The sequence below is a fragment of the Bos indicus genome, chromosome 19 (genome assembly GCF_029378745.1).
Source record: "Bos indicus isolate NIAB-ARS_2022 breed Sahiwal x Tharparkar chromosome 19, NIAB-ARS_B.indTharparkar_mat_pri_1.0, whole genome shotgun sequence".
Classification (NCBI taxonomy): domain Eukaryota; kingdom Metazoa; phylum Chordata; class Mammalia; order Artiodactyla; family Bovidae; genus Bos; species Bos indicus.
In genome coordinates, this window is record NC_091778.1 from 26519586 (window position 1) to 26543160 (window position 23575).

Genomic DNA, 23575 nt, shown 5'->3' on the forward strand with positions numbered 1-23575 from the left:
GAAGTACAGGTTTGATCCCTGGGTAGGGAAGATGTGCTGGAGTAGGAAATGGCAACCTATTCTGGTATTCTTGCCTGGAGAATCCTGTGGACAGAGGAGCCTGGTGGGCTATAGTCCATGGGGTCGCACAGAGTTGGACACGACTGAAGCGACTTAGCAGCAGCAGCAGCAGCAGATGACTGTAGGATAAAACCAGGGGTATGTGATCAATTCAAGGGTGTGAGAGTGGCCAATTCTTTGCAACAGGAAAATAAATACCCCATAAGCACTAATAATAGTGTGGGTGAAATGTTAGAAACTTGATTGTAGACATATGTCAGCTATGCAATATGGTATTTTTCTAACATGTGCTTGCTTTTATTTATTTTTTTAAAGAACCAGCTGCAGTTTAATAGGAATGTTCCTACACATTCAAGCAACTTGGCAACCCAATACTCTTGCCCACATGGAATTAAAATCGAGAAACTGAAGCACTCATACAATGAGTCTTACCACTGTAGAGATTTGGATTTCAGAGATGGTCCCGGCCTGGGCAGCTCCGTTTCATTTTCTGTTGTATCAGAAGAGAGACTTAGCTATGCGGTTCATCTGGCCAAAAGAGATGTAAAACGAAGACAGTTAGAAGAACATAGAAAAGAGCATCACCTCAGAAGTCCACCCCACGTCTTTCGGAACTGTGGACACTCTCAGCATAAAACGTCTGACCTTGGGGTGGAAAGAGAGGAATCAAGGCGTCGGGAAGCCTGTCATGGCAGCCACCAGCCGTCCAAAGTAGAGATTTCCAGCTCAGGCGCCAAGGTATACCTGTACACATCTCATCCAGGACAGTCGGGTCTTCCTGTGCCAAATTCTCCACCCACGCATGATCCAGGCCTTCAGCCACATTCCAGGATAGATGACCACAAAAGCCTATGTGAACACAAATGCCTGCTGGAAGTTCAGCGACTCCAGAAAGAATTGAGCAGTTGTATCCGTAAAATTGAAGAAGTAGCTAAAAGAGGTGAGACAAATTGGACTCTTGACTTTGAAAAAAACGCTCCAAGAGGGTAGAGGCCAAATACGTTCTTCAGGACCCCTGCCCCTCATCAGTTCCCTTTCTGTCCTTCTGTCACTAGAATGAGCATTCATGGCAAGACAGGTGAATTTTGAGTTTGACCAGTGTCTTTTTTTCTGAAGAGTTTGCCCTAGCATCTCTCCAGCAGAGGCACCTGGAACAGCCCCTTTTCCTTAGGCTGTGCTAGGTGAGTTGAGTGACTGAGGGTCCCACCTAGTAATCACAGTACCTGCTGTCTTCTGGCGCCTGAGTGCAAATCATCCTATAATGTTTTGCTTCTGTATCCAGAAGTCCTTCTGGAAAAGTTATTTTTAATTTGTTCAGAAAAGAACATTATATAAACATGTATGTTCTAGATAAAAACAGTTCTAAGTTGGGCAATGTTTAGATGAGTATGCCGTAGTGATAGGGAGCTACAGAATATGTATGAGATATCTGACCGCAGAGTAGAAAGGAAGGTATATAACCCTCTCATACTGTTTTCTACAATCTTTCAGCTTTCTCTACACCATTGCATTTTCTTGGAGAGTAGAGGATTGGTTGCACATGGAAAATTTGGGGTTGCCATAGCTGAGAAGTAGGGGAGTCAAGCCTGGCTTTCAGACTGCAAGGCACAGGGAGTTGGCATCAAAAGGAGCTACTGTGCCAGGATAGTAGAGTCTATGATGATCTTTTGCATTTTAAAGTCAAGTAATGTATGCATATGCACGTTACATAATGAATTTAAGGTACGGTACAGAAACAGATTGAACAAAATAGAACAAAGATATGTAAATGAGGGTATTTTGGCATGGGAAAAAAACAAGGAAAGTACAAAATAAGACTTATTAGGAATGGGCAAAAGATTTGTTTCTAAGCTTCCACAGAGTCTGCTAAAGAAGAAAATGTGATCAATTAGAGAAAGAAAAAAAAATTGCACAAGGAGAAAATTATGCCAGGTATAGAGGTTGGAAGATTTCTCTGGTGGGTCTTCATAAAGAATATGTTGTGTAATATAAACAAGCCAAAAACATTCCTACATCACAGTAACAGAAATGTTTTGGCTTATTTCTCCTAGCTTTGCTCAGTGGTGGTCTGTAGCATGACCCCATGGAACAGTGTGGTAGAAACCATGCTCCTGGGGTGAGGTGGGGGAAGCAAAGCCACGAGGCATGCCGCCCTACTGAGGGGGGCTTGTATAGGGGGCCTTAGAGCACAGCTGCTCAGGTAGTCTTCCAGAAATAATTTCTTTGAACTAATCACTTGAAAATACGGAGCAGCATTGTGTACAAGGGTCTGCTTTCTGAGAAATAGACAAAGGCTTTGGCAAATAATTTTAGCCCTTGCTATCTTAATATGTTAGAGAAAGGTTTCCTCTTCTGGGTTCAGGATCAGAAAGTATAAAAGAAATTTTGCTATATATAAAAATAGGTCAATAAACTATTTTTTTTTAAATGGAAAGCATAGATTTGGGTTCAGTATAAATAGCTTAAAAATAATAACTGCACAACAGTGGGCTAGGCTGTCCGGGGCATTTGGATTTGATTAACACCTTCCTGTCTCTTCCATCTCGGAGTCAAGTACACAGGCCCCCTTGCCCGTTGCTAGTTTCTTGGCTGATGAAAACAAATTTTTTGTTATGACAGCCTCATTTTTTTTCTTAGTAAAACTAAAGATCTTTAACCTCATTATTTCTTTGAGCCATTGAAGTTTTTAATCAGCTTTTATATATGGTTTATAATCCACTTTCGGGGGGAAAATATTTTCAGATCGCGTGGAAGAAGCTTTGGATCCTGATGAGGAGCGGAGGATCCGGGTCAGGAGACAGGAGCAGGCAGTCCGTTCTGCCCGCACGCTCTATGTCCTCCAGCAACAGGTGCGGAGGCGCAGGGACGAGGGTGGGGTGGGCTTCCCAGGGAATCGTGCTTTCCTTTCGTGCCAGAAGTATCAGCATCAGCGTATCCTACATGGATTCTGATATGTTTGTGCGTCTAAGTTTCCTGAATGTGTGGACAAGCAATTCTTCCTCTTTCTGCCCTCCGTCTTTATGTGTCTGTGTGTATACAGCCAAACTCTTTAAATACTGTTTTGTTCATTTTTTCCTGCTTTTGGGGGGTCACAGATGCTTGAGGATCTACTGAAAGCTGTGTGTCCTTTCCCCAGGAAGAAATGCTTATACAGCACATATTTTTGTAGACAAGTTTAAGTGTATCGGTTACCCTGAAATCCTTGGTCCCCAGTAACGCACCTTGTAGTCTTAGAGGAAAGGGACTTTGTTAGTTTCCCATCCATTGCATGTTTATTGTATATTAGAAGCTTAGTACACAGTAGATGGGCTTCCCTGGTGGCTCAGCTGGTTAAGAATCTACTTGCAGTGTGGGAGACCTGGGTTCGATCCCTGGGTTGGGAAGATCCCCTGGAGAAGGGCTTCCCTCATAGCTTAGTCAGTATAGAATCTGCCTGCAATGCAGGAGATCCGGGTTCGATTCCTGGGTTGGGAAGATCCCCTGGAGAAGGAAATGGCAATCCAGTCCAGTATTCTTGCCTGGAAAATCCCATGGACAGAGGAGCCTGGCAGGCTACAGTCCATGGGGTTGCAAGAGTCAGACATGACTTAGCGACTAAACCACTACCACCGTGTAGTAGATAGTTTGGTTGTCTTTACTAAATAGTAAAGAATGAAGACTATGTTAAATGTCACTCAGGATACGTTTTGTCATTGTTCAGTTGCTCAGTCGTGTCCAACTCTTTGTGACCCCGTGGACTGCAGCATGCCAGTCTTCTCTGTCCAGGATACATGTAGTGGCTCATGAATAGGCATTTATATTATTTACATTATGGGTAGATTTTTAAAAATGTTTGTTTCAACTTTAATTGGAGAAGGAAACGGCAACCCATTCCAGTATCCTTGCCTGGAAAATCCTGTGGACAGAGGAGCTGCCCATGGGGTTGCAGAGTCGGACATGACTGCGCGACTTCACTTTTTCAATTTTAATGTCTTACTTGTTAGTAAGCATTGAACTTATTTCTGGTCGCTTAGGTCACATGTTAGCTTTCTTGCTTGAACCCCGAACTGGGCTCTTTGATTGAAAGATAATGCCTGAGTGAGATTTTGTTCTTATTCTTGTTGGCTTCTATTTTGGTCCTTACTCTACACTGCTGTCACAGGGATTGTTCTGAAACACGAATCTTAGCCTGTCAGAGCTCTGCTTGAAATGTGTGATTGGCTGTCTGTATCTAAGAGGGTGAAAGCTGACTTCTTTCTTTATCATTGATTAACTATTTTCTTTTTGGTTGTGCTGGATCTTTGTTGCTGCACACAGGCTTCTGTATTTGGTGAGCGGGGCCTACTCTCTAGTCGCAGCGCACAGGCTTCTTAGTGCCGTGGCTTTTCATGCTGCAGAGCACGGGCTCTAGGGCGCGTGGGCTTCAGTAGTCGCATGCAGCGCCTGGACTCTCAGAGCACAGGTTCAGTAGTTGTGGTGCATGGGCTTTGTTGCCCCACAGCATGTGGGATCTTCCAGGACCAGGGACTGAACCCTGCATCAGCAGGTGGATTCTTAACCTCTGGACCATCAGGAAAGTCCAAAAGCTGAATTCTTTGGCAGCACGGCACTGCAAACTTCCTGATGTGCCTCCTGCCTTTCCCGAGTCACCTCCTTTATGTTAAATTCCTCTTTCAGTGGGAATCAAGGGATGGAAGGGAGACCTGTGCTGTAGTCACCATCTCAAACTGGAAACCAGTAGCTGTTGTGGGAGTGCTTGAATGAGGAGTCTGTTCTCATTTTCAAGTGACTTGAATCAATAATGGTTATATTTGGACAAGATAAGATGCATCCTTTTCTACAAAAAAGATCAGTGGAAAGGTACAAAGATTTTCATTTTTCCCCCCCTTTATGAACCAGGTTAAAGAAATCCAGGAAGAATTGGATAAATTGAGTCCACATAAGATTAAACACACTAAGAAGGTATGATGCAATTTAATTATGCTTAATTCTTATTATTTATAAACTACATTTCCAGTGCTTTGATGGTATTACATGTGGGTTCTCTGCACTGATATTTATCATCAACACTTGTAGAAACTTGTTAGGGAGTGAGCGTCTTAAATATCCTGACTTCGAGGATCACCTTCCAAGAAACAGGTTCTGAAAATAGATTGTTTGTTGCTGCAGCTGGTATAAGAAATTGAGCATGAGAGGGAAAACACTTTGTCATTAGGAAAACTTTAAACTTTACAGTTCCCTTTACTATGAAAACGTTTTCACAATGGAAGTCGTTCTTACACAGAAGATTGACTGTAAATGTTTGTTAAGGGTTGGGTGAACATTTAGATGTTCTGAGTATTGAAGTAACTCTTGCATCTCGTTTACTGCCAGTCATGGGCAGTGTCCAGGCTGGCTGCTGCCCATCGAGGAGCAATTCGGGCCTTACAGACGTTTGTCACTCAGTTCACTGCCGGAGGGGAGTACCCTGTTCCTACTTGGTGCAAGGAGCTGGGCAGTCTTATCCGCCAGCTCTCTCTCTGTTCTGCCAAGCTGGAGGCTGAGTCTTCTGTCCCTGATGTGGTGATAGATATCCTGCAACAGATCGAGGTATGAAATTGACCATGATTTGTATTTAAAGTGTATTATTTCTAAGCGGGGAGGTTGTGTTCACCACTGCCCGATTTCATTGAGGTTCACAGAGAATACAAGACTCGTCTGATACCTAGTAAATTCAAGCTTTGCAGAGAGCAGAAGGAGCACTTCATTTTCATTGTTTTTATAGTCTAGTCAATATTGTGTCTTACTTCTTTGAGAAATGGTGTCTTAAGTCTAGGACATAAAACAACTCATAACCAGGCCATTAATTAAGCAGAATATTCCATTCCATGACCATGCCATTTAATAAAGAATGTATTAGCATATGAAAGGAAAACAGTAAAACACTGTTTAGTAGTTAAGTTAGCATATCAGTGTACAACTAGATAGATTTTTGAAAAGAAGCACAAAAATGTATGGAAGCAAGCCTAAAGTCTTGTGCTACGGCTAGAGACTTCTGGAGATCCCAACTGGTGTGTACTAAGTTGTTTTTATTGGTGATGTTCTTAGTTTTTGGTGATGAAGACGACAAAAACAGTCTGTCCTTAAATCTTGATAGTTCTCTGAAGTTTAGAGAATGCTGCCATTCATCCTTACTATATTGGTGTGATTTGCAGTTGGTTTTATTACTATTTTACATATTAAAAAAAGCAAAGCTCAGAGACATGACACAGACACTTCTCTTGAAGGCTGGGAATCAAACACCTGTCTTCGAACTCCCGTACCATTGTTATTTCCACTGTAACACACGTTTTCATCCACAGATTAAAAAAAAAAAGCCTTTATGTTGGTGTGAGATATATAATAGTAAACTGTTAGCTATAGGGAAGCACGCTGTAGTGGGAAGAATTCTAGAGCAAGTGACAGACCATTTCTACCATTAGCTAGCCCTTGGTGATCCTTAAGACCCTTTCTACCTTTATCCAGCAAATATATTTGTGATTTATGTTGCTTACATTTATGTATATGGAATCACTATCAGGAATGCAATTTTATTTGAAGAACATAGCTTGATCATTCTAGAAAGGATCTCAAGAGATAGAAACTTTCTATCCCAAAGTTTGGGCAAGAGTACCTTAACATAATGTTTCTTAAACATACCCTTTATCTCCCCTACATTTGAAAATATTCAGTAGCACAAGAAATTTATTCTTGTTGATGTGTACTACACTATCCCACAGTTTATGTTCTTATCCTTACTGTCATCTGAACTAAATGTCCCTGACTGTGTTCAGTTTTCGTTAACATGTACTGACCATGGGAGACTGGGCCCTTGCTGCCTGGTGATGAGTGAGTGGGTGCTTGTTAGAGCACATGCCTCTCTCAGGAAAGGGGGCTGGCAGGGACAGATCTCCCCCATTGTGGTGGATGAGTGATCAGAGCCATTAACATGCTAAGTTTCCTTTAGTTTATGAAAATGTGCGTTATAGTTTGTGTGCCCACTTAAAAGATTATTTAAGTTTATGAGGTTTTCATTGGAAACTAATGAAATAAATTATATTGGATTATATTCTGAAGACTGTGGTTAGTTTTTAAACGGGGATCCTTAGTTTTAGAATTTGGATACCTTTAATAGTAATGATATTCTTTACTTGTTGATCATTGGTTTTCATGAGCTAAACATGTAAAAGAACATGCAGAATTCCTTTTATTAACTGGATGTCCTATATAACCAAGTTTTAAAAGTAAGTGATGGTTCACTAACAATTGGAGATGGCTATTTAATAACATATTTTTCCAGGGTCCCCATTTTCCATTTTGTGATCAACAGTCAGACTTCTGTGAGACAAACTAAGAGAATGATTGACTGTTTCATGGCAGGCTTTGGAATCTCTCCTGGAAAAGAAACTGTCTCCAAAAAAGGCAAAGAAATGTTTCGGTGAAATTCGGAGCAGATTTCCCATTGGTAGCCAAAGGGCTTTAGAGAGATGGCGAAACACATCCCCAAAGAGTGAGAGGAAGCCCTTTGTAGCAAAGGAGATATTTCCACAGGAAACAAGACAACCTTCAGTGGCAAAGAAGCTCCTTGCTGGTATGTGTCCTAAAGTGTTTACTGCAAGATACTTTATTCCTTGACATTGTCTGGGCTTTAACAGTTGCCACATTGATTTATGCCACAGGATTTATGTCTGGTCAACAATAAGTGCACTTGAACTAGGATAAGTGAACAGCAGCCAAGATGCTACTTTAGGCTGGAGGCTGGAGTATTTCCATAGAGGAGGGAGAGTGAAGAAAGTAAAATTTCCTTTTCCTGCATTTGGGCTAACCAAAGTAAATTCCTACAGAGCTGACAGTTAGAACCCTACTTTCTCTTCTGAGTTTATTCACATTTTAATGATAGCTGTGTATACATATACACACAAACACATACTTGGTTGATATGAATGGATTTTTTTTTTTTTTTAACATAGGTAATAAATAAATTCTTGTTATTCCAGTAAGTAGAATTACAAGCTTATGTGGTTTGCCCATTTAAAACAGACACTGCCAACTTGCCCTTGAAAATGGGTGTACAGTTATGTTTTCAACTAGCACTGACCATCAGTATATATTTCCCCATATCCTTACCAAGTACTTTATACAATGAAATATAAAAAATTTCCAGTCTCTTGGTGGAAAATGTTACTGAATATCTTATTGTTTTATATTATATTCCCTGGTTCCTGGTGAGGAAGATTTTTCTTTCACATGTTCCTTGGCCTTGTTTATTTCTTCCTCTTCTGTGATTTGTCTGTTCATATCCTTTGCCATCTCCCTGCTGGGTTCTGTCTTTGCTTCAGAAGTTCTTTATGTATTTTGGATCTTCATCCTTTTCTGGTTTACATATATCATAAATATTTTCTCTTAAGATGCTTGACTTTTGCAGGGTCCCCCTTTCCCAGTATAAAGGGAATGCATTTTGACACATGATGCTGACTCTTGAGTTTTGGCAAATGTGCATATGAAGTTAAGGAAATTTTCTTCTGTTCCTGTTTTGCTGAGAGATTTTCTTGTCCTCTTTTTTTTTCTTCATAGTTAAACTTCATACTGATAGTACTTTAAAGTAGTTTTAAAATTTTAATATTGAAATTTTTAATGTGCCATTATATCAGTGTATGGACAAATCCAATAAGCTGGTTTCCCTTATTTTAGTTGAAGTAGAATATATGATGGCTCATCGGGTAAAGAGCCTGCCTGCAGTGCAGGAGACACAGGAGATGTGGGTTTGATCTTTGGTTTGGGAAGATCCCCTAGAGGAGGAAATGGCAACCCACCCCAGTATTCTTGCCTGAAAAATCCCAAAGGTTTGCCAAGAGTCAGACACAGCAGAGCAACTAAGCAACAACAGTTTTCCTTTTATAAGTTGAAGTGGAATGTACAGTCATTGGATTTTGTCCAGTTTGGAGTGGTTTTAAGGAGAACTACTGTGATTGTTTTTATATACGTCTCTTGGTACATGTGTGTATGTATTTCTTATGGGTTTATTCCCAGGAGTATTATTGTTAGGTCATCAGGGTATGTATTTGTTCAACTGTAATAAGGATTTTTTTTAAAGTAGTTTTATCTTTTATATTCCAACCAGTCGCCTATGAGAATAGTTGCTATACATCCTTGTCAGCACTTGTTATTAGTTTTAAAAATTTTAGCCACCTGCTTGGTGTGTAAGGCTGTCATTGTGGTTTTAGTTTATATTTTCTGGATGATTTATGGTGAGTACTTTTTCGTATATTTATTGGCCATTTACATGTCTTTTGTGAAGTGCCAGTTCAAGTCTCTTTCCCAGTCCTCCCTCTGCCTCCCTCTCTTTCTTATTTTCTGTTCCTTTTTTCCTTTCACTTTTCTCAATTGATTTGTCGAGTTCTTTGTAGGAGTATGCTGCATATGGGCCCTTTCCCAATTACCTGTGTTATAGATATTCTCTTAGAAATAAGATGTGGCTTGCTTTTAAATGTTGCTGTAGTGTCTTTTGATGGACAGAATTCTTAATTTCACTTAATTCCAATGTGGCAATCTTTTCCTATATAGGGTTTTTGTTTTTTAAGATTGTTTTTGGATCTTGTTTAAGAGGCTTTTCCTGGAAAAGGAAATAGCAGCGCACTCCAGTATTCTTGCCTAGGAAATCCCATGGACAGAGGAGCCTGGCAGGCTACAGTCCATGGGGTCACAAAGAGTCAGACATGATTTAGCGAGGAAACAACAATAACGCCCTGGTTGGGGGAAAAAATAAAGAATTAATTACTAGGGAAAAAAAAAGCTTTTCCCTTTGCTATAGTTAAGGAAACATTTTCCTATATTATTTTCTAGAAAAGGTTCATTTTCTTCCGGGTGGATATCTACTTGAGGTAGCACTCTTCGTTGAAAACATTATCCTTTTTCCCGCAGTGGCGATGTCACTTTTGTCATAAGTGAAGTGTCCACATGTGTAGGGTCACTTCCTGGGTCCTCTCTTCTCTTCCACTGATCTAATTGTGGGTTCTTAGGCTAGTGTATACTATCTTAATTATTCTAAGTCAGTAGGTTCTTAGGCTAGTGTATACTATCTTAATTATTCTAAGGCAGCTTTTGTCACCAGTGACCCTCAGTATTTCCATAGAAATCTTAGGATCAGAATTTGTTGCTTCCCTGCCCTCTCTCTCTCAACACTCCCAAACAAACAACCTATTGAAATTTTGATGGGGAATTGATATCTTTACAAAATTATATTTCCCAATCCACAGGCAGGGTATATGTCCCTCTATTCATTTAAGTTGTTTTTAAATACTCTTAGTAACTTACAGTGTGTGTGTGTGTGTTCATCTTTAGTTAGAATTATTGCTATTTCCAGCGCTCTAGTAAAGGATGTCTTTTTAAAAATTTAATTTCTAGTGTATATTATGGGTATACACATAGTTGATTTTGTGTGTTGATCTTGTATCTAGCAACCTTGCTAATTTATTTCTGTAATTTATCTGCATATTATTTGTGTTTTGCAATGTATATAGTCATGTCATCTATAAATATAACCATTGGTTTATGTCCTCCTTTCCAATCTTTATTTCTTTTATTATTTTTTTTCTATGGTTTTCTGGTTTTATTTACTTGATTTAGACGACTGATATAAAGGTATGTTAAAGTCTTTGAAGACTTTTAAAATTTCTCATTGTATTTGTATTCATTTTTGTTTAGTACATTTTGAAGTCATGCTATTAGATGCATAAGCATTCCTTACTGATAAATCTTTTTTGGTGGATTTTATATATTATTATTAAATATTTGTCTTGCTAATGTCATTCACTTTGGGTTCTGTTTTGTTTGATACAAATATTGTTTCATCTACCCAACTTATTTGGCATTTACCTAGAATAACATTTCACATCCCTTTATGTACAGTCCGTCTTTGCTCTTTTAAGAATGTTTGTTGTAAGTTCTTCATTGTCAGTGTTTTTCACCCTGTTGTAGAGTTCTATATTTAACCTACTGACATTTACTGAGATTAATGGCACATTTGGACTTCTTTCTCCCTTTTTATTTTGATCTGCCACTTCTTTTTCTTTGTTGTAATTTACTATGTTAATCGAGTTCTTGTTTCATTTTGTTTCCTCTACTGATCTGAAGTTATAAATCAGTTCACTTTCTCAATTTGTCACTAATTCTATGGCACCTGCATAGTATAATGTCCTGCCTGTATCGTGAATGTAACAAAACCTAACCTCCTCAGTCGCTGTTAGATATTCACTTGCTGTAACGGGGCATTCTGTTCCCTTCATTGGTAGGCGGGTAGAACCAATGCTGCCACCTTTCTTCTACCCAGGGGCCGCCTTCCGCTCAGTGTGGGTGTGATGCTTATTGGATGCTGTATCCTCTGTGGGAGCCCAGGGCCCGGCAGTAATTAGGCGCTTAAACAACCAGCTCTGAAGAGGGTGTGGTAGAACAAGAAAAGGCTTTGAGCAACAGATCATGGTAACTTCAGTTCTGGGTATTAGGGGCTCGTTTACGACGCTCTGGAGGAAATGTAGAGAACTTTACAGGCCTGCCCACAGAGACGTGTTTCCCAAATGAGTTGAAAGATGAGAGGGACCCGTAACTGTGAGTGCACCAACAGGCGGGGACCAGCTTCAGAGAGAAAAGTTGGGAAACCTGTTCATTTAAAACTCACCACAGGTACCAGTGAGGGAAAGCAGGAAGACAGACCACTGTGGGGAAGACGGGGACCAAAAAGCCCTCCCTCTGGTCCCAGCTCGGCCCGTTTGTGATCCTGGGTGGGTAATTTCGTCTCTCTGAACCTTCATTTTTGTATCTGTGAATGCGGATAATACAGGCATACTTCACATTACTGTGCTGCACTTTATTGCGCTTTGCAGATACCGTGGTTTTTACAAGTTGAAGGTTTGCGGCAACCCTGTGTTGTCAGGTGATGGTTAGCATTTTTGAGTGATAAAGTATTTTTTAATTAAGGTGTGTACATTTTTTCAAGACACAGCACTATTGCACACGTACTAGACTACATACTATATAAGCATACATTTGTATGCACTGGGAAACCAAAACACTTGAGTGACTCACTTTATCATGATATTGCTTTATTGTGGTGGTCTGGAATCGAACCTGCAACCTCTCTCAGGTATGCTGGTGGTCCTTATCCTGTGTGACTGACTGAGCTGTTTAAAGTAGCAAATTAGGTATTTCATCCAGAAGTACGTAAGCTTCAGTTGTCTGGAACAGCGCTGCAGTTTCTGACGGCAGGATGAATGGGCCTCACCCTGGACTGGGGGTCAGAAGATGTGACGCTGTTGCTTGCTGTCCTTGACCTTGAGTAAAACACTTGACTGTCATTTCCTCATCTGAAAAGTTAATCATTGCCCCGCCTGCTCTGTGTCACGGTGAGCCTCAAATGTGAATGTGAAGGATGTTAGAAACTGAAGAGATGTACAGATGTAAGAGATGATGATAAAATCATTGTTGTTATCATCATTACAAATTGAGGTGTGATTATGCTTAGCCACTTGGCAAATTTGGTACAGTTGCTTATGGCGAAGGTTGTGGTCCTCTTATTTTTATTTATGTGTATTATTTTTTTTTTTCTTTATGAACCGGATTTCAGAAGGTTGTGGTGTCTTTTCTGTTTTAGATGTCGCTCTACCTAATTCCTCCATTCTGACCTCCCGCCCCTAAAAGTCACAGGGAGCCAGTTAGGTGGGAAATCACGTCTTTGCCATTTTCATTTGAATTAAATGTGTGAGCCTGATTTGGTCTTGTGATTTCTGTAACTGATGCATTTCTTTAGCAGCTGCTGGAATGTTCTTGAAGTGGTGGATTGCATTAGCACAACTCGTCAGACGTAAGGACAATCCCTCCCCATCACCAGCAATGTCCTCAAACTCAGCTGCCCCTGGAGCTTGTACTACATTTGCAGTTGGTTTATACAGATCATTACTGGAAAGGCATCGGGACCTAGAGGTCAGAGTCACCTTGCTATATGTAAACCTGAGGGTTAATAATTAAATTTTAGACTAGGATTTGTTCTAAGCATTCTTTCCTTTCAGTTTATGTATCCTTACTGTGTAACCTCCATGGCCTTGAAAAGTACCAGATTAAAAAAGTGATGCAAGAGGAACCTGGCCTTTAGCCTACTGCTGTTAAAAGCAGTCTAAATGTAGTAAAACTGATGGACCTTTGGGTTGTGTCTGATTTTTGCTATTATAAACGCTTTGAAGTGATTGTCTATCTCATGTCTTCCTGTGTACGCATGAGGCTCCCTCAAGGCTGAGGGTGTTCCTAGGAGTGAAGCTTCTGGGCGACAGTGTGGGCGAATCTTCTGGTAGCTGCGCCAGTTCACTCCTGCACTAATAGCTATGAGAGTACTTGTTTTTCTGCATCTTTGTTTGTACTTGGTATTGTCACATTAAAAATTTTCCTCCCAATCTGATGAATTTGAAACGGTACCTCATTGCTTTAATTTCGATTTTTCTGATTGCTGGTGCTCATCTTTTCATGTTTTTATTGATAGTTTAGATTTTCTCTCTGCCATTTTCTGTCCTTTGCCTGTTTCCCTATTGCATTGTTTGTTTTCTTATAGATTCACAGTTGTTCTTTATCTATTCTGGATATTAAGCCTATATTAATTATATACCTTACAGAAATCTACTTTCAGACTCTGGCTTCTCTGTGACTTTTTTGGTGTCTTTGTCAAAAGCAAGGTGCAGTTTAGTGTAATTAAGTTTACATATGTTAACATTATATTTGGCTTTAAGAAAGCATTTTCTGCCCTGATGCCATACTCATATTCTTATATTTTCTTGTAAAAGCTTTAAAAGTTTTGCTTTCGCATTTAGGTCTTCTTTACATTTAGAATGTAAGCGTTCGGTGTGAGGGTGAGGATTCTCACACGGAACACTTAGATCTTTCCTTAGTTACCTATGGGTACTAGTGATCTCAGCATCATTTATTGAGCGCTGCAGCTCACACTCATTGATCTGTCATACTGCCTTTGTCACACCCGTCCCGCTTCGTTGGTTTCTGCCTGTTCCTGCATCACTCCCACACTGCCTTAATTATTACAGCTTTATCACGAACACTGTCTCTGGGAAAATAAGACTCCCACCCCTGCCCTACTCCTCACTTTGTTGTTCTTCAGAATTAGTTGGGCTGTCTTGGGATTTTACACTTTGTAAGAATTTTAGCATTAAAATTTTACATCCACAAAAAAGAAATCTGTTGAGATTTTAATTGAACTTGCATTTGAAATTGAGGATCACTATGGGGAGAATTGACGCTTTACAGTATTTTTTTCATTCATGAAAAGAATTGATCCAGACTTTCTTTCTTGTCCTTCAAAAATACCTTTGAACTTTTTTGTTTGGTAAAAAGTCTTATACATCTTTCCTAAGATTTCTTCCTTAGTGCCTTATAGTTTAGTTGCTATTGTTAATGGGGTACTTTTTCTCTTATATTTTCTCTAATTAGTTATTTTGGTATCTGCAAATGATACTGAATTTTGTTTATTTTTCTTCTTCTATCCAGAAACATTGCTGAACTCTATTCTTAGTTGTAATTGCCTATCTGTAGATTCTCTTTGGATTGTTTCTATATACAAAATATCTCATCTTCAAATACAGTTTTACTTTCTTTCCCATTGCAGCTTATATGTCATGTATGGATTTCAGACTTTATTCTGTATCAAATTTGGAGCCATCGAAGGTTTTGAGAAGTGATACTTAAATATTTACATTAAAAACATAATTATGGTAGTCAGGAGAAGGTGTGATTGAAGAGAAGGAAGGGGTCTGTTAGAAGATGCTGCTGTTGCAGTCACAAGATATTTATTGCAAGCCTGACCTTAGGGAGTGGCAGGAGGGAAGAAAAGGGCAAGAGGTATTTTACTGATAGAATTAGGATTTGAGGGACCAGGTGAGTAAGTAAATGTGGGAGGTGAGATTTAGGAGTCACCCATGATACTTAGGTTTCTGCCATAGAACTGCAGTAGGAGTCATAGGATCAGAAGCAACTCTTGGCAGCAAGACACATCAGCTTTTAACAGGGTTTTGTGAGCTTATCTGCCTCTGGATAATCATTCTTACTTGATTTGAATAGCATTTCCTTCCGCTTGTCCTTCTGAAATCTCCATGTAGATAAGTATCAACCCAATACAGAGCTTCCAGTGACCCAGAGGCTGGAAAATCAGCTTGATGGATTAGAGGCGGATATCCTTCAGGAAAACGCTCCATCTATCCTCGACCAAAATGCAGGCTTCAAAGAAGAGGCATTAGCCCTGGCAAAAATAAAAGCAGGGAGAAAGAAGCTTGTGACTGAGAACGTGCCACCGTCTAGGAAGAAAGATACTCTGGCATCAGCAAGACCACAGCAAGTATGAAATCACTCCTCTCTTTTGGCCCATTTGTATTAATCTGACATTGTCCAAGGTCACACAGGCTGGTAAGTGGTGGAGTCAGGATTTGAGTTCTTGGGCATTTGAATGCCAGAGCCCTTAAGCCCAGCTGTCTAAGCTGACATAGCTTATAAACAAAAAACAAGTTTTAGTATTGTTACTAAGGACAGGGCATTCTTTCTTGTCCAGGTTTAGTAAGAGCCTTTCTGATTTGATACCATGGTCTTCATTGGGCAGGCTATTTTAAAATACAATTTTTTTCTGCTTCTGATTTGGAAGTATGAAATTTGAAGGTTTAAGATGGAGATTTTCTGCTAAATATTGATACATAATATATCACTTGATATTGAAAGGCATCTTAGGGTGAGTACTTTCTAACATGGCTTTGGGAGTCAGCTGGCTTCAAAGTACATTATATTCTTAAGCGCCTATCTAAAATTTAACTTTAGGCCCTACCAGTGGAGAACTGGCTAGAAGACCACCTCCTAGTCTGAATATGCTTAACGTGGTTACTCCAATTTGATGGCTTCTCCATAGGCTTCTGTAACATAATCACCTGTTACTCATAAATTATGGATTAAGATCAAGTCTTTATTGCTTTTCAAACAGACTCTCAAGGGAGATCATTGGGCAGTCAGGGTTGAGCTTATACAAATTCAGCCTGGAATATTTCTCCGAAACAGCCTTGTTCTCTATAGCATTTTATGGTAGTTGTTCTGTTTAGGTGGCATATACCTTCCTGCCTTCATCATGCTGCTGCTGCTAAGTCGCTTCAGTCGTGTCCGACTCTGTGCAACCCCATAGACGGAAGCCCACCAGGCTCCCACATCCCTGGGATTCTCCAGGCAAGAATACTGGAGTGGGTTGCCATTTCCTTCTCCAGTGCATGAAAGTGAAAAGTCAAAGTGAAGTCGGTCAGTCATGTCCGACTCTTAGCGACCTCATGGACTGCAGCCTGCCAGGCTCCTCCGTCCATGGGATTTTCCAGGCAAGAGTACTGGAGTGGGGTGCCATTGCCTTCTCCTGACTTCATCATACTCCTTCTCTATTAGCTCTTTTAATCTTCTAGAAATTTGGGAAGACATTATCTCCCATTTTACAGATAGGAAACCTCAAGACTGAGAGATGTGGTTTATCCAAGAATGTTTTACAATTTATCTCTTTTGCTTAGTTAGGAAGAAATATATATTTCTTTATATATATACATTTATATATTAAATATATAAATATTTAATTTATATTTAATATATTTATATTTAAATATATTTAACATTAATATATTTATATTAAATATACAAATATATACTTATATATAGTATATATATATATATTTATATAAAATTCATATATTTATATATTTATAATATATAATATAAATATATATTATATATTTTTATATATTTATAAATATATTGTTTATATTGTATATTTATATATATATATAAATATATATTTATATATTATATATTTTTATATATTTTATATTTATATTTATAACTTTTATATATTTACATTTATAAATATATAAATATATAAAATATATATTTATAAAATATGTCTTTATATATATTAAATATAAATATTTAATTTATATTTAATATATTTATATTAAATATACAAGTATATTTATATTTATATATTATGTATATTTACATATTTTATATATTTATATAAAATTCATATATTTATATATTATAATATATTATAAATATATAAGACGTTATATATATTTTATATATTTATAAATATATTATATATTTATATATTATATATTACAATATATATTATAAATTTATATATATTTTATATAGTATATATTATATTTTTTATATATTTTATATATTTATAAATATAAAAATATAAAAAAAATATAAAATATGTGACTTTATATATATTAAAATATAAATATTTAATTTATATTTAAATATATATTATATTTATATTTAATTATATTAAATATATAAATATATATTTCTTTATATGTATATATATAAAGATGGCCAAGCCAGGGATTCAGTTTTACACGTGTGCCCCTCTCCCCACAACCAGGGTTGTTTTAGTGTAATCTGTGCTGTCCCCAAATGTCTACAACAGTGCTTTCCACTTAAGTTTTTGCTGAATGAATGCATGAACAGCATAGGGACATTTGAACCTTCAGTAAGCCTGAGGTTAAAACCAGTTTCTTTGCTATCCATTTGGCTTTATAATTCATATTTATCTCTTGCAGGGACTCCACAAAGCTGAAAAAAGTAGACTAATCCCCTCTTACAGCAAAAGCAGGTTGCAAAGGACAACAGTCTCCTCCAGATTAAAAATGAACCAACAGCCTGTGAAAGACAGTAGGGCTCCTTGGATACCTCCAAACCCCACATCCCCACCAGCATCTCCTAAATGGTATGTAAAAATTCAAGCATTCAGGTATGTGATCTTACTTTTCCTCCACAGATCAAAGGTGACCTATTGCTTAGAGCAAGTGAAGCAGTGGCCTTAGTCCCCTTTACGGAAAAAAGCTTATTTGGATGGGTAATACATGAAATGTTTTTGACTGGAAGCCCATTGGGTCCTTTTTCCTACCTGACTGTGGGTTGAGTAACTCCCATAGGTTACTCCAGTACCCTGTGGACTTCGAGGGCTGCTCTTCACTTGCCTCTACACCCAGTGGATCCTGGTTACTTGAGGCTGGGAACTGTGCCTTATATCTGAATGTACAGTGCCTGATGTAGTCAATCTTAGTAGGCATTTAGTAAATCTTTGCTGAATGAATGCTTAAAAATAATTCCTAGTCCAAGTCAAGACAACATGAATTAAAAAACCGTACAAACCTCATAGATGCTGTCCTGACGCAGAGGACAGTTAGGATAGAGCTGACATTACTGCCTTGTCACCCTTACTCAGGAGAAGGCAGTGGCAACCCACTCTAGTACTCTCGTCTGAAAAATCCCATGGACAGAGGAGCCTGGTAGGCTGCAGTCCATGGGGCCATGAAGCAACTTAGCAGCAGCAGCAGCACTTACTCACAGCACATAGAGAATGAGGGCCCAATCTTCTGCAGAGCTGGGAAGAAGGCATTGTCCTTCTGGGGCACAGAGTCCAGTGAGGCAGAAATTACAGTCTTCAGGGAAGTGGTTAAAAATGGGAGCTCGTGTACCATGGACAGTGGTTCTCAGAAGCACAGTGGAAAGGACCTGGAGCTAGGACAGTCACAGGAAGGCAGGCAGAAGCAGTCACATGAGGAGGAGAGCGAGCGAGAAGGTAGGTGACATGAAGGGTCCCACTTCTAAGAGGCCCGCAGGAGATGTGGTGAGAAGCTTGGTGGGATGGGGTCCCCTGAGGGCTGAGTGATTCTCAGTGGACGGTTATGCTTATTCATCAGCTTTCACTTTAAAGGTGAAGAAACTGTCCAGAGAATCTAATGCCTTGCTTATGTAGCAGGACTAAAATCAGGTCTTCTGATTTCATAATATATGTGCTGCTTTGCTTTATTTCTGTGCTCTTAATTCTCTGTTTTTATGTATGTACTAGTGTAGAGATGTAAATTCAGTTGGTAAGCTCATGAAAACAGAAGTTGGTTGGAGTTTATATTGCAAACCAAATATACAATGCACTGTCTTCTAGAGTGTACATGTGGTAGATAGGGGAGGTAAGGGGGAAGGCTTTGGGGTTCAAAGTGCTGTATTAGACCTGATAAAAGGTACAGAGTTTCTGTGTAATGTGAAATATAATTTGTGACCCAAATCTGTATATTAGAACAGGGTTTTGTTGAATTTCACCCATTATTCTGTAATTGACAATTGTTTTTTCATTTAAAATAGTGATTGCTTCTGTGAAGCAAAAAGGACCTTCTCTTTGACACTGAACCTGAATCGTGGATGCTGTCACTCTGCTTCACATTCAGCTTCCAATGTAGAGCCCCCCCGTAGATCACCAGTACTGTGACACTCTTGTCTTTTCTCAGCTGGCACCTTTTATGAGTGATCAGGTGTGGAGGGAATGGTTACAAAGGTGTAAGTTTTCCTTGTTTTGCAGTGCCGCCTGGCTCAAGGCGAAATCTAGCCCCAAAGATACCACCAAAGAACAGTCTCTCCAGCAGGAAGATACGCAAGAGGACAGTCGGTTGAGAGGTGCTGTTGAACACGAAGCAGTGAGGTTTGTGCTGGCGTTTGTCAGATCTTTGAAATGGGCTCCCTTTCAAATGGAATTCTGAAGTGAGCTCTCCTCTTGCCCATGTATAATGTTGGCTGTTTAAAATGGAAATTACTAAACTTTCCTGTCAAATTATACAGCTTAGACAGTGAGCCCCTCTTTTATTCCTTGCCTAATTCATTCAAAAATTATGTGCGTTTCAGTTGTCTACCAATTGCTTGTTTTGGTACAGTTGTGAGCTCTTTGGAGACCTTTGCAGGGGTCAAGGGGGTGGGCAAAAAGGACAGACTCGCAGCCCCTGCTTATTTATAGTCAACAGGGAGGACATGTTACTGACTATAAGACAGAAAGGTGTATGTCCCCTGAAACCTGAAGTGTTAAATGCTGAGAGAGTTCAGAAGGCGGACAGGACACCTCTGCAGAGATCTGGGCTTCCTGGAGGGAGATGGAAAAGCAATTAGGACTTGAAGAATAGGCTTTAAATAGGGGGTGATGAGGTGAGGCCATTCCATGACAGGAGAACAGTGAAAACAGGTTGCCTGCATTCATTTGGCTGGAATTGTTCTTGCAATTATGGGGAAGCCAGGGTGAAAGTGGACCATTAGATAATTTGATACTGTTCACTGTCCTGGGCTGAAAGCATCAAGCCCTAACACATACAATAAGGTTGTTAGGACCTCGCTTTTCCTTACTGTGTTTATTTGACTTCACTCTGCCTTGAGGGCTCTCCTGGGAGCCCATTTCTTTGTCTGAGCTGGAAGATAGAGCAGCAGCATTGTTTTACAGCTGAGCAAGAAGTTCTAATTGCAGCGAAGGCTAGTTTTCTCGAGAATATTTGTGGCCAGGTTTTTGTGGCACTGCATGCTAACCAGGAATGCTCTTGTGGGTAAATGTCTTTTTACATGGAACATTACACCGAGAGCTTCACTGGCCCAGAGACTGAGTTACCTCCTGAGTCTTTGATGGAGCCGAGATGGGTGCTCTGCGGGGTCCTGACTCCTGGTCTGTTTATGCGGTAATGACACCTGCAGGTTGAGGCAGAATTGGCCTGACTTTTGTATTCTCTGCTAGACTCGCTTGGCTAGATGCTGAAACTTCCAAAAGATTGAAGGAATTAGAAGAATTAAAAGCCGAACAAATGGACAAAATGCAAAAACAGAGGTAACTGTCTGTTTTCTGAGGTAGAGAAAAACACAGCAGGCCTATTTTATATCATCTAGCTATTTTTACAACTTGTTGGGATTGTTTTTTGGTGTTGTCACACTTTTCATGTCTATTGTCTGTCAGACTGCTTAAAGTTCTTTGAAGTCACCTGAGAAGCCAACAGCGGAGCTCAGACGGGAGCCCCTGGGAGTCCTGGCTAGTTTGAGGAGAGTTGGGATGTCTCTGTGATAGTATCCTTTAGGCTCCATTGGCTTGATGCTGAAACTTCCAGAAGAACAAAGGAACTGAATGAGCTGAAAACGGAAGAAAGGGATAGTTGTCAGAAACTGAGATATGTGTTTGCTTCTGAAGGATGGTGCATGCTTGCCTATTCTTAAATTGGTCCAGACAGTTTCACCACCATCCTGGACTGTGTGGGCCTGACCTCACCAAATGAATGAATGAATGAGTGTCTGCATGCCTGCGTGTATTTGCACAGTATTTTTTCTAGAAAGTATTTCTTTTGTGTGCAGTTTGAATGATATCTACAGTTTAGGGGGAGTTTTATCTGAAAGACCAGTGTTATGTCTGTCTGTGTTTCCGTTGGAGATGCTTGTCTCTTGGCCAGGTGGGGCATATATATGCAGTCTGCTAGGATACTTCTGCTTCACATGTTAGCTTGAGTACAGCCTAAGGTTTTCGAGTGAGGTTGCTTTTCCCATTTGCCCCCAAGAGTGTCACCACCTAAATCCAGGCACGAAGAAGTTCATGAGCAGGCTTAGTTGTTACCGCTGCAGTTGGCTCATCTGTCTCGCTCTCATAGAGTCACCCTGAAGTCACGTGAACAGAATCCTCATTGATACAGCTGTGCATTCTATCACCAGTCATGAGAGAGCGTCCACTCCCAGGTTAGAAGGGCTGTGGCCCTTTCGTTAGAGGGTGAGTGTTGTGAACTACCACCACCCCCAAACCAAGAGATAGGTCAGCACCCCTACTCTCAAACTCCCCCCTGTGGGTCCCTCCTCAGTTGCATCTCCTTCTTTCTCCCCAGAGCTCACCACTGTCCTGATTCCTGTCTTCATCTTTTCATTTCTTGTATTCATAAATCTGTTACCCTTGTGTGTGTCCCTAACGGCATACTGTTTCATCTGGACAGCTGAGAAGCAGGCCCAAACCTGGAAAGGCAGTGTGCTGCTGGGATTAGATGAGGACTCCCAGGGAAAGCAGGCTGTGCAGGGTCCTTCCTAAACTTCTGGGAGTTTTTAGGTGCCCATCCGGAAAGTTTATAGATCATGAATGAGTCCTGGCAGATGTAGGGCTTACCACGTTTGGGGCATCCGGAGATGCAGCAGGTGCAGTGGACCTCCGGAAGAGGCCTGGGCAGGGGGACAGCAGGCTGCCCGGTGTAGTCTTCCATTTTGCTACCAAGTAGTATTCCATCGTGTGACTGTTCACACACACACCTCCACAGTCTGTTTATACATCCTCTTGTGAATTAACCTCTGGGTTGTTTTCCATTGTTAGTTAGTATAGGAGTTCCCTTCTAGTTTTTCTGCATCCCAGCTGACATGTGGTAATGTCCGATTTTTAAAATTTCAGTTATTTTGGTGAGAGCGTGGTGGTATCTCGCTGGGATTTTACTTTGCATTTCCTTGAAGTCTAATGATGATGAACACTTGGTAGTGCTTACTGTGATGTGTTTATTCAAGTTTTGTATCCATTTTTTATTGTTTTTATAATTACTGATTTTTAAGAGTTTCAAAAAATATGGTCTGGATTTGAGGCCTCTTTCAGAATATGTGCAGCAAATATTTTCTCCCAGTCCTGTGGCTTGCCTATGTATTTTCTTAATGGGATCTTTTGAATATGAGAAGCTTCAAATTTTGATTAAGATCAGCTTAGCAGTTTTTTCATTTTACAGTTAAATCTTTTTTATGAACTAAGTAATCATGACCAGTGCTGAAGTTTCAAGGATATTCTATATTTTCTTCTAAAATGCTTTTAGTTTCAGTTTTATTTTTTATATCTGTGATCCCATTTTTGATTAATTTCTGTGTGTGAGATGAAATGCTTATCAGGGTTGATTGTTTTCCTTGTGGATATCTGACTAGTCTAAGCACCATCCAATGAAAGGATTATTTACCTTGAGCTCTACACTAGGGTCATCTGGGTGAACTGTTGGTTAAGGACCGTCATGCAGGTGTTTAGGTCTTTCCTTTGGGGTACACCACGTTCTCCAGAGATGAGTCTTTTGATCTGCTGCCTAGAGAGTGAGGACCTGTGTGTCCTTGGAGCTGAGATGGTCAGGAGGCTGTGAGTCTTACCCCTAGGCATTCAGCTTGCATCCATGCATCCCTCTTTTTAGTAGGGCACCTACAGTCTCAATGCAGTTGCATCTCAGGAGGCCCCTCCCGAGAATGAGCAACCAACCCATCTTCCCTCAGAGTTGCGGAGAGGCCATGGTCCAGTGCGTGAAGGAGGGAAGGGACCTAGGACCCTAACTTCTCAAACATCATCTGACTCTTGTCTTTTATAGTTAAGCCACCTCCTCCCAGGTTACCCCTAGGCCTCGAGGTACCTGGTGCTCCCAGTCTTGAGCCTCTTAAGTCAGCAGTGCAAATTGTGTGAGTCCTCAGCTTTCCCCATTACAACCCTAGAATTCAGCCTTCTCAGGTTGGAAGTTACTTACCACTTTTGTCCTTGAGTTACTAGCACCATTTCCCGTGCCTTGTCATTGTGAGTTTATGTCTGATTCTGTTATTGTGGGGTTTGGGAGGGAACAAAATTAGTTTCATTTGTTGAGTCTTGTGCCCTCTATAGTTGTTTCGA

The 23575-nt window shown here is 39.9% G+C and overlaps 1 protein-coding gene across 6 annotated transcripts in view; it reads left to right on the top strand.

Moving 5' to 3' along the window:
* The window catches only part of KIAA0753 (KIAA0753 ortholog), a 58150-nt gene that overhangs the window by 11529 nt on the left and 23046 nt on the right, over window positions 1-23575 (top strand). For 5 of the 6 annotated variants that reach the window (XM_070772876.1, XM_070772877.1, XM_070772875.1 and 2 more), the window contains 9 exons: window positions 376-1000; window positions 2803-2909; window positions 4939-5001; window positions 5413-5628; window positions 7438-7648; window positions 15204-15439; window positions 17688-17854; window positions 19487-19606; window positions 20675-20764. In XM_070772876.1, the coding sequence (XP_070628977.1) occupies window positions 376-1000; window positions 2803-2909; window positions 4939-5001; window positions 5413-5628; window positions 7438-7648; window positions 15204-15439; window positions 17688-17854; window positions 19487-19606; window positions 20675-20764 (1835 nt within the window). The remainder of the gene's footprint in view (window positions 1-375; window positions 1001-2802; window positions 2910-4938; window positions 5002-5412; window positions 5629-7437; window positions 7649-15203; window positions 15440-17687; window positions 17855-19486; window positions 19607-20674; window positions 20765-23575) is intronic. The other variant, XM_070772881.1, reaches the window with a different exon arrangement.